This window comes from Pinus tabuliformis, chromosome 7 (assembly GCF_031772625.1).
Source record: "Pinus tabuliformis cultivar Carrire ecotype Pingquan chromosome 7, CPIR1, whole genome shotgun sequence".
In the NCBI taxonomy this organism is placed as follows: domain Eukaryota; kingdom Viridiplantae; phylum Streptophyta; class Pinopsida; order Pinales; family Pinaceae; genus Pinus; species Pinus tabuliformis.
In genome coordinates, this window is record NC_142293.1 from 1793787660 (window position 1) to 1793799237 (window position 11578).

Genomic DNA, 11578 nt, shown 5'->3' on the forward strand with positions numbered 1-11578 from the left:
TCATTTTTCTAATCACAATCTAGTAAAGAAAATATTGATAAATATAACTCAACTATTGGACTCTAAATACACTTTCATTACTCTTGATATAATAATAAATAAACTCTCAAAATTCAAAACGATACTTTCAATGCTAATATTGTTTCCTTTAAACTACAAATCATATTAAAATACAATATATATATATAACACATATCTTCAAATTACATATATACCTCACTACTTCACATGTTAAAAAGACCTTTAAAATATATGTAAAAATAAACTAATCTCACAAATCATAGAAAAATACAACATATATAACACATCTCTCTAAATTACATATACATCTCTCAACGTAAAAATAAATTTTTAAATTACACTTTATTGTTTATATAGAAGTACCCTCATCCTTTAACAAAATAATTTTTTTTTCACCACATATCTAATAAAAAAATTAACACAAATTTCAAGTATAATACTTCATAACCAAAATGCGTGCATAGATACTCCTAAGAGTTTCCCAATTTTAAACAAATCAACCCTCAACTCATAATAGCTTAATCAGAATTCTAGATCAATCAAAACTCCATTGAATTCTTGCCACTAAACAAACTCACTTTAATTTTAACCACTAAACAAACTTACTTTAAGATAACAAAATAAACTTACCCTAAAACATATATATATATATATATATATATATATATATATATGTCTTATCCCTGAGTCCCATCGATTTTGATAAAAGTTATCCCGATAAAAAAGGTGAAGTCTCCGAGATAAGAGGAGTCACAAGTTTTGACAAAAGCTTTCCAAAGAAAAGGCGAACTCTACAAAGTAAAAAAAAAATCGATAAATGACCAGCTGTCGTTTGGCATGAACTGTGAAAATATTCATATGAAACAAGTTTACAAGTTTCATCGATGAGAATTTTAAGATAGTTTGATTTTTTGATTATTTATTTATTTTAAAATATTTATTTATTATTATAATTTTAAAAAATAAATAAATAATTTTTTTATTTATAAATAATATTATTGGTTTTACATGTTTACGTGGTGTAGAATAGATAGTGATGAAGTGTACTATTAAGGTACTCATTTAAAGATCATTGGTTTATAGGTAAATCTAATGATATTAAGGATTGGTGTGGCCTAGACCGGGTGTGATCCCCCTGATTTTAATGGCTTAGATGTTATTGGATCACGGTTTCTCAAACCAAAACTTACAGATACAATTATCTCAAAATTCACACAACTTAGCAAACAACAAAAACTATTATTTTTTTAACCTAAAATTTAAATTAATTAAAAATATTAAAAATATAAATATAATTATCCTTAACTCATTTGTATATTCAATGAATATGTTTAACCATCAAACTTACATATCCATATCAATAATCACCCCAAACCTGCTCTTATACTTGTAAATAAATGTTAAACTTAATTTGAATGTATTTTTCTCTATATAAATATTAAATTAAATTTGAATGTATATTTCTCTATATTTAAAAATGAATTTTTATGTTTTCACCAACCCAGTGTGGTATATTTATATTAAATTTAATTTGAATGCATATTTCTCTATATTTAAAAATGAATTTTTATGTTTTCGCCAACCCAGTGTGGTAGAGATGTTGTAACATAATGTTTAACATTTTGACTAAGTGAAATTACATAAAAATAAATGAAATGAAATAAAAATATTAATGTAATGTAATGTAAATCTTTTAAATGGGACAAAAAAATATATATATATAAAAATGAAATAAAAATAAAAATGACTCGTGGTATTCACTGATGGTATTTATGTGGAATGTAACCTATTTAAAAGGAAAATTAAACTAGCCTAGATCCATTTTAACTCCCGATCTACCAAGCCCCAAGAAGAATCAAATCTCTTGAGATACAAATTTCTTTTAGAGTGAAAACCTACTACCTCATTTATCTAGGTTAGTGTTATTAAAGGTTAAGTTAAATATTTTCCCTTTTTTTCATTTAAATTGAAATTTGAAAATATTTTTTTTGCAATATTGAAAACTTTTAGTTATTTATATTATAATTTTAAATATATAAGACCTATGAGGTGTAGAATAATTAGTTCGTTTGGCGATATATATAAGACTTGTAAGGTGTTTTGGTTTATTTGGGGTGTAATCCCCATCACATAATAAGTAATGGGAGCCACCTTTGGAGAAATTAGATTGTCTCAAAAAAATCAAACTCAATCCACGTAATAACAACCTATTTGACAAATGATTCTTCCATCCAATATTAAATTGTCTCCAATATAAATTTAATCTAAAAAAAATTAAATACTACTAAAATTATTTTACAAATTTATTAAATTCTCGTTTCATTGCATTTCAAACAAAATTGATTTAGAAATATGTCCCAAAAAAACAAAATATAGAATGTTCTTCAAGATTATTGAATTTAAGACCGCACAGAGAAGAGACTGAGAAAATCTCCAACTATACACAGAGTTCGAAATGGTCCAAGCCAACTGTAATTCCAAGATTTGAAAATGATATATTTTTAAACCACACATTAATCACGCAAGTGACAAATTAAAAAGCAAACAAAAAAACACACAAGTATACAGATGTGCCGTCCATTAACCTTAACTGAAGACACCATTAAATTAAATTAAACAGTCATATTAATTCAGTTAAACTTAGCTCTGAATTTTAGTCCAAAATCCAAATAACAGTCTTAATAATCAAGTTAAGCTTAGCTCTGAATTTTAGTCCAAACTCCAAATGGGATGACCGGAAAAGCCGGTTATCTGTGTAAACAAATTTTTCCATTTGGGTAATTTGTTTCAGATTTTTTGTGGGATGGACCGGTGATTGGGTTAATGGGATATTATTTTTTTACCTGGAGTTATTAGGATGTTATATTTTCTATTTAATATATGTTATTTTCTCTATTTAATTTCAAAAGCTCAATGAGTAGACTCCTATAAAATTCCTAGATTTTAGGTAAATTATATTTTTTGGTATCTCGAAATGTTATAATAACATTCAAAACTTCACTTAAATTACTCCAACCAATTACCAATTCACTATTCAAAACTTCACTTAAATTACTCCCACCAATTACCAATTCACTATGGCAACAAAAACAAATTAATGACACTCCACAATCGAGTTAAGTACGGCACTTTGAACAGAAACACACAAATTTACATGCAAAACTATTTAAAATGATAACACCTGGACGTCTTGAGAACGATCCTGGTCAACACCACGCATATGAATAAAATAGTCGAAATGGGGCACCCAGGCTTATAGAATTTGATATACGCGCACAGCCTTGGATCGCACTAGGCGGTGTATTTGATTTCCGCGCACGACTTCGAGAGTGAAAAGAAACACGAGCTTCAATAGCTGACTCTCTATGAGGATCAGATCGCTGCAATTTGTGCCGCGGCCCCTCTGGCGGACAAAAAGCCAAACAATTAAAACTGTATGCCCATTGACGCCATTAAATAAATCCCCCCAAATTGGCGTAAATTATTATTATGATCAACCTAATCGCTTGTCACGACATTGACAGGCGATTCCCTCCCACTCAGGTACAAGGCCAGTACACAGAAAAGAAGGCCCCGTCTTTTAGGCCTACCGTTTCTCCATTTTAAAACCATGGAATACATTCCTTTGTTTCTGCCCCATCTGGCAGTATGGGGAAGCGGTTGATTTTATATTAAAAAGAGGCACATGGGCAGAGGAATAATGAATCACATAGGCTCCCTGTAGATGTTTCTGTAGGGATTTTTTCATGGTCTCGGTGGTATGAATATGTGTTTCTGCTTCGCTGGTTTTGGAAAGGGCGCTCCTTAATTGTAATTCTAAGTGTAATTGCTTGGGGGTTGCCTTTCCCAATAATCTATCTTATCATTGTATTAAGAGCCGCAATATCGAGGAGTCTTTGTCAGTCAAATTGCTGGAATCATGGTGGGTCGAGCTGGCCAAGTGACTGTCCAGCGCCAGATCTCTCCTATATATAATCGTCTTTCCTCGGTGTCTTTCCATAAAATCCACTTGGCTTCTTCATTTTACGAAGTCCACTGTGTTGTTCTTCCCCTGCTCTGTAATTCCCCGAGAGAATCTGCTACGATGAATTTAGTAGGATTTGGGCTAATTTTCTTGGTGGCCTTGGTCCTTATACGGCTATGGCGCCGGCCTAAATCTGTTGGCAGCGGCTTGTTGAGCTTGCCCCCTGGTTCGCTGGGGTGGCCCTATATAGGGGAAACGCTGCAGCTCTACTCGCAGAATCCGAATGTCTTCTTCGCCTCCAAACAGAGAAGGTGCATGTTCATTATCAGAAAAGAAAAAAAAAATTGATATATTCCGCGCCCTGATGATAATGATAATGATCCTCTGGTTATCAATGGAGTAGAGTTAGTGTTGCCCTGGTTTTGCCCACCCAGTTGATAGTGGTTCTCGATTCTTGCCGCGTTAGTCTCTGATGACATTTTAGATAATGTTGTGTGTTTTGGTTTAGTCTGCAATTCTGTTTTTTTTTAATAGAAACCGTCCAATTTTGGGCCAAGGGATAATGTCATTGAGTCTCAGTAGTCCATACAAGGATGGGGTGAGAATCGAACCTGGGATAGTTGTATCTGCTCAAACCAAACTAGTTGGTTTGATTGAGTGGTGTTACAACTATATAAATGATTAGTTGATCATGGGATCAGCGCGGTTGTCTGCTTGGTCTTAAATATCTGTGAAAAACAATAATAAGATAGGTGACCTTCCCCTGTTAGAAAATGTCCTCTTCCTCTCCTGCTCCTCACTTCCTTATGAAAATCTCCTCCTCCTCACTTCCTTATGAAGTAATATTTCTGAATGAGCTACCCTGAATGTGACTGAATGTAAGTGGCATTGCCAATAATTGTGTGTAAAATTCCCCTGCTGTTTTGTTCACAGTTCCTCGTGAAGAGGAGATATGAATGAAACGTCGTTGCTGCTTTTTAAGGCTATATATAGCCATTGGCGTCAAGTATGCACAGCAATTAATAGTCTGCACCGCCCTTTCATTCATTCATTATTCTGTTTTGGTCTGTTCCCAGTGGGTTGGATTTGGATTATATAATGGTGTGAGTTCCTGTGTGTGAAAGAATACTCTGGATAGGCCTATCTTGTGATAAATTGCAATCATAGAATCTCCCTTCCTTCTCCCTCTCCTTAACCTTAATTCCTTGTACAGTATCATCATGAACCAGTTATAGCCAAGTGTGAGCATGGTAGTTATGAACCAGTTAAGTCATTGCCGAGGATTGTGTGTCAACTCCCCTGCTGTGTTTTGTTGAGGTTAGATATAGGCATGAACGATGAGCATGGATAGCAATTAATGGTTTGCACTCCTTGTTTTGGTTTGCTTCTGGGGCCCTGTAATGGTTGATTGTCTGCCAAGTGAGCATGCTTGCTCACCTGGTCTTTTCCTCTTCTTTGGTAGAGTTTCCCTTTCATTTTTTGGAATTTTGAGTCCATAAATGTGAAAGTACAGTACAATAGAGTTATCATGTGGCTTCTTCAAATAACTGCTACCACCATAAAATTTCCCTCCTCTTCTCCTCACTTCCGTATGAAGTTGTACTAATGAAATCAGTTATGCTAACAGTAAGCGTTATTGTCAGTAAGGGTACTAATGAATCAGTTTTGCTACCAGCAAGCGTTATTGTCAGTAAGGGTGTATTTAGACTCCTGTTTTTTTTAGCTAAATATAGGCATCCACGTCAAGTATGCATAACTATTAATGGTCTGCAGTCTTTCATTCATTGTTCTGTTTTGGACCTTTGGTTTTTGTTTGTTCTGGATTTGGGTTCTGAGATTACAGTACAGTGGTGGTTCAGATTGATTGAAACTTGACTTGGGTATGCAGGTATGGGGACATTTTCAAGACCCATATATTGGGATGTCCATGTATTATGATAGCCAGTCCAGAGGCAGCCAGATTTGTTTTGGTGAAACAGGCTCATCTCTTCAAGCCCACGTTCCCAAGGAGCAAAGAATGCATGATTGGGCCCCAGGCACTCTTCTTTCACCAGGGAGAATACCATGCTCAACTGAGGAAACTGGTTCAGAGATCATTCCTTCCTGAGGCTATTAGAAACATTGTTCCGGACATTGAATCCCTTGCACTCAATGCTCTCTCTTCATGGGAAGGGAACACCATCAACACATTCCAGGAGATGAAAGGGGTAATGATCCAAAGCACCACCCACCATGATTTGCAAGATCCAATTATTGCTGGGAACCTGTAAATCTAAAGTGATTGCGGGTTAACAGATGTGTTACAGCTTATATTCAAGTAAATTTACCACTAACTTCTGCATTTCTGTTAATGCAGCTTTCATTCCAAGTGGCACTGCTCTCCATATTTGGTAGAGACGAAGTATTTGACAGAGAAGATCTGAAGCAATCATATTCTATTGTTCACAAGGGATACAATTCCATGCCCATTAACCTTCCCGGGACCCTTTTCCACAGGGCAATGAAGGTATGTCCACATAAAAACAAAAATTAAGCTCTGCCTATGTTTTATATTACCAATCTCCAATCATGCTCTGACACACTTTATTGAATTGCAGGCCAGAAAACACCTCAGCGAAATACTGAACCAAATAATTGCTACACGGAGGGCCAATAATGTGGTAAACAATGATTTGTTGGGTTCTCTGATGCAATCAACGGACGGAAGCTCACAGACCCTGACAGATGACCAGATAGCAGATAATATCATTGGAGTAATTTTTGCAGCCCAAGATACAACTGCCAGTGTCTTGACCTGGATTATCAAGTACCTGAGAGATAATCCATCATTTCTGGAGGCTGTCACGGTAAGAAAACAAACTCACTCACCCTGTTTATAAGGCATTTTTCACATCCAATACTTTGTAAATCTGGAAGGTGGCTTCCCATCCTAATATTATCTCGTAGTTTTGGTGCTGCAATGAAATTTGATTATAACATTCAACATTGTTTATGGTTATTTGCAGGCTGAACAAGAAGCCATTAGACAATCCAAAGGGAAGGAAAATTGCCTCCTGACTTGGGAAGATACCAGGAAAATGCCCTTAACATGCAGGGTAACTTTCTCAATCACCATATTATTTTCTTAGTTAGGATTTGGGGATAGATGTATTAAGATCCCTACTTTGATCCACCATTGAATATTAATTAAGAATCTGCTTGCTTCAAATCTTCAGGTTATTCAGGAGACACTGAGAGTGGCCTCAATATTATCCTTCACATTCAGAGAAGCAGTTGCAGACGTAGAATACAAAGGTGAGCGGGTCTCCTCACAGTATTAAATCTACAAGCCTGCCAGTTTGGTCATAAATTAGCAGAAAAACAGAGAGAAAATGAATTGGGTATGTTCATCTGAGAACTGATTTGCTATATTGTATTTGTTTTACAGGTTACCTTATACCAAAAGGATGGAAGGTCATGCCATTGTTCAGAAACCTTCATCATAGTCCAGAGTTTTTCCCTGACCCACAGAAGTTCGATCCTTCTAGATTTGAGGTTAGTTTTCATCATGGATGCCCTTAACATGTGTTAACCATTTGCAAACTGTGTGGGAGTAACCATTCTTGAAGTTTCTGACACGAACAGGAATATTGTATGTGTATGTGTTCCAGGTACCTCAGAAGCCCAACACATTCATGCCTTTCGGTGGTGGGGCTCATTCCTGCCCTGGCAACGAACTCGCAAAGTTAGAAATGCTTATTGTCATCCATCACATGACCACAAAGTACAGGTAGTTAACTTCATTTAGCCCACTTATGGTTATTATTTTTGTGCGCAATCGTACTACAGTGACATAAATAGGATCACCCTTCATTTTAGGGACTCCAGAGTTTTCAAGTACAGTAAGTCTGAATCTTTTCTTTGTGTGAGCCATGTGCAGGTGGGATTTTGTGGGGACAGAGACTGGAATTCAATACGGCCCCTTCCCTGTTCCAATGCAAGGATTACCCATCAAAGTCAGCCGTAGGTTCCCTGGATCACAGTGAATCATCAAGCCTCTCGATGAACGTGTCACTGCAACAGACGACACTGGTACTCTGAGGGAGCTAACTAATAGAGAGATACATGTATTAATATATTCTTTTGTTTTGGCATGGTTAAGGTATTATTATTGTTAGGAAGCACAATACACAAAGTGTATTCTGCTTGTCATGTAATACAATGTTTATGAGGAATCATAAGCAAAGGTGATTGAGGAATCATAAGCCAAAGGTGATTGCAAGCCTCTTTTCATTTACCAATGAATCAAAATTTTGCTCATATGCACTGTAATGCTGAGGATTCATAAGCTAAAGGTGGTTGTAATTCTCTATTCATTTATTAATGAATCAAAATTTTGTTAATAATTTTATAGTGTACCAATTTCATTTATCTTACTTGTGAGTATTTTGTATGGTCTCCACTTCATTTATTTTAGTGGTTTAAAATATAAGATAATCAAATCAAAATTTATATATTATAATTATGGTTAGAATAAAATTTATTTTATAAAGTTATTAATTTATAAAATTATAAAATTTTCTTAAAAGGCATAGAATAGATGATGATAAGGTGTTTTATTAAGGCATTTCACAGTGAACAAGACTTTCGTTAGAAATTTAATGGGAAAAAATCTAGTCATGCTAAATGTTTCACCCTTGTCTTGGTGGTAGTCTTTTAACCACACATAGGCGAGTGCAACACCGCCATACTTTTTCTTTTCACCAATATTCGAGCACACGGACTGCGCCTACTTCAACACTTAACCAATTTTTTCTCTAAGTGTTATCACAATGCAGCGGAAATAACATGATCATTCATCTTCTTTCAATTATCTTGAATTATACATATGCAATGGAACCAACACAAGTATATACACATATACTTGGGGCAACTCCCAGTTAAGTCTGCCCAATCAATATATATCAAATCTTGAAATATGTACAAATACAATATTTTACAAATTTTCCCAAGTCCATGCAACCGCCTGCACACCTTGCCAAGTTCACCCAGTAGTCGTGCAACACTACCACCTGTCCGCACTACTCTGTTGAAAACCCCAAGTTCGTGTTACCCAAAGTCATGCAACACCTCACCATTCAGACGTGCCCAACTCCACTGTTCAGCGCTACCCAACTTGTTCAACAGTACCCAAACTCTACGTTTAGGCGTGCCCAACTCCGTTCAGTTGTGCCCAAGTCATGTTCAAACGTGCCCACTCTACGTTCAGTCGCGCCCAACCGACCTGCCTATCATGCAGTGTTCTGTTCACCACTGTTGTGCAGCTCTGCCCATCTAACTACCCAATTCGCTCGTTGTGCGTGCTACCTAGTCTGCCTGCTGAGCAGTTTCATGGCCCAACACAACGGTAATGTCACTCTCTGCCCACACCCTGCTATGGCTATTCGAACCAAAATTCGCTTACCTCCACACTGCAGTCTGCCCTCTACTCAGCCCCTTCGCTTTGCGACTCTATCTTTTGTTCCTCGCACTTGTTCTCATATGTTGAATGAGTGGATGATCGATGGTCCAACTCCACGCCACCATTCTTCTATTTATACGCAGCTCCTCCACACTAGTAGCCCAAAGGACACATCGTTTGGCCTCAATACAGGTTAGCCTCCCGTGGAGTTGGCTTGCCCAACCCAACTCATGTCTATTCATTCAGTTTGTCATGTTTCATGGGTTGTCCCCCTCCTATAAGTGTTCGACTGACTATAACATGACTTGCCTCCACACTTCATCTATCATTCGGTCGTGTCTCTCCATCGTGCAACCTGTCGCTCGATCATTCAACCTACACATGGCTCTACACTTTGTCTACACGAATACCCAAGTTGTCTTTCCCGTGCGCTCACCCTCGCCTGGATCGCCCAACTCATCACACATGGTTTCCTCGCCCGCCCACCATGCGCGCCCACCTGGGCGCCCAACACAGGTCACCCGGTGACTCGCCCATTTTTCACATACCAGGGGATGAGCACTCGCCCAACATGATGCACCCACTATGTGCACATCCATCACTGTCGCACATAACCAAATGTCATACCAAGTCGTCATGCCCACGTGCTCTCCAAATGAGTTGGTGCAACACGGCCACCTGTCGCATATGGGCGTGCCTGCTATGACTTGGTCACACGTCCTCCTGACTTGGAGGCCTGGCATCCTCCCCCACTCTAAATAAGGTTGTCGTCCTCGACAACACCATCATCACCAAAATATCGCAAAGTGTCGCTAGCTCCAACATCTAATGTCCATGTTGCCCAACTCTACTCTCCATCGTACAAACCTCCTCCAAGGCTCATGTCTCCAAAAACAGGAAAGTCTCCTCAATCAATGATCATCAACCACATCTGTCGCAATCTCCATGTTGCCCCATCATGGAAGGTTGGTCCCTCCAACTCAAGCTACATGCTACCACTGCAACATATATCGTGTCAACTCGTCATGTATCATCATCATGTGAAATCTCTATCATGATACTCCATCCCAACACAATATATCTTGGTGAAACCTTGATACATTTTTGACATAACTCCACACATTGCTAGCCCTCATGACTCGAACTAATTGGGTAGCTAATCCAATTATCGCGCTTAACTCATGAGAATGCACATCCTTGTGCATCCGTGAGTAGTTTCTCTAGCATCCTGTCACAACATCAACTCGATCAAGAATCCATCCCATCCATATCCAAAAGATAATCAACCATGTTCAGGTCCATGAACTAGTCCCTCATCTCATCTACAACATGTTTTCCATCAATGCTCTAAGTAAGCCATATCCAGGTCCATGCAGTAGCCTCCATCTCATCTGCAATATGCTTCCATCAATGCTAATGTCCATGTGTTGCCCCAATCAGCCACATCCATCCAATCATCGTCATCATATGTGTGAGAGGCCCTTTCCACAAAGGCCCCTTTTTCAAGGTGGTGTAGTCCTTCCCATCATCAAGGCACTACACACACCCATCTCCAAAGGTCTAGTGCATAACAAGGTCCAAGAAGTTTCCTCCCTGACTCTCATTGACCCATGTATCAGATTGATGTTCCCTCCTCAAATACTCATGCACAATAACAACCTCCTCATGTGTACATCCGAGCTTCTCAAGCTTGGCCTTCGTCAACTGAAAGTCATATATGGCCATAGTATACCTGCAAAATTCCATAATGCCAGGTGGTTCTCTACCTGCATAACCTTCCCCAACTTGTGCCTTAGAAGAAGTACTCAAACTTCCTCTCTTATCAACAACCTCATGGTGAAGTCTCCCAGTAGAAGATGCATCTTTCATTCCCTCTATGATGGGTGGAACTGCCTTTCGGCATGCATCCTTCTTTTCCTTCTTAGCTCTCACAACAAAGTCAATCATCTGCTTCTCCTTTGTTCCACATAGTCATGCTTCACATTTGAGTCCTATCAATACAAATTCATCGAAGCAATCCTTGGTCTATATCCCAAGCGACCCTTCCTTGTCATCAGAACGATCATGGTGTGTCCTCCAACTATAATCAAGAGTATGTCACGGTCCACCATCGGTATGGCTTGTGCAGCTACCAAGAAATCCTGTCTCAAAAC

The 11578-nt window shown here is 37.8% G+C and overlaps 1 protein-coding gene across 1 annotated transcript; it reads left to right on the forward strand.

Annotated features, from left to right (window-relative positions):
- The first annotated feature begins 3629 nt into the window (after window positions 1-3629).
- LOC149255512 (abscisic acid 8'-hydroxylase 1-like) lies at window positions 3630-8370 on the forward strand. The gene is made up of 9 exons (XM_089460505.1): window positions 3630-4296; window positions 5874-6192; window positions 6342-6491; window positions 6583-6831; window positions 6991-7080; window positions 7201-7279; window positions 7413-7519; window positions 7636-7754; window positions 7905-8370. The coding sequence occupies exons 1-9, from the start codon at window positions 3941-3943 to the stop codon at window positions 8008-8010; spliced, it is 1575 nt and encodes a 524-aa protein (XP_089316631.1). The 5' UTR covers window positions 3630-3940; the 3' UTR covers window positions 8011-8370.
- The last annotated feature ends 3208 nt before the right edge of the window (window positions 8371-11578 follow it).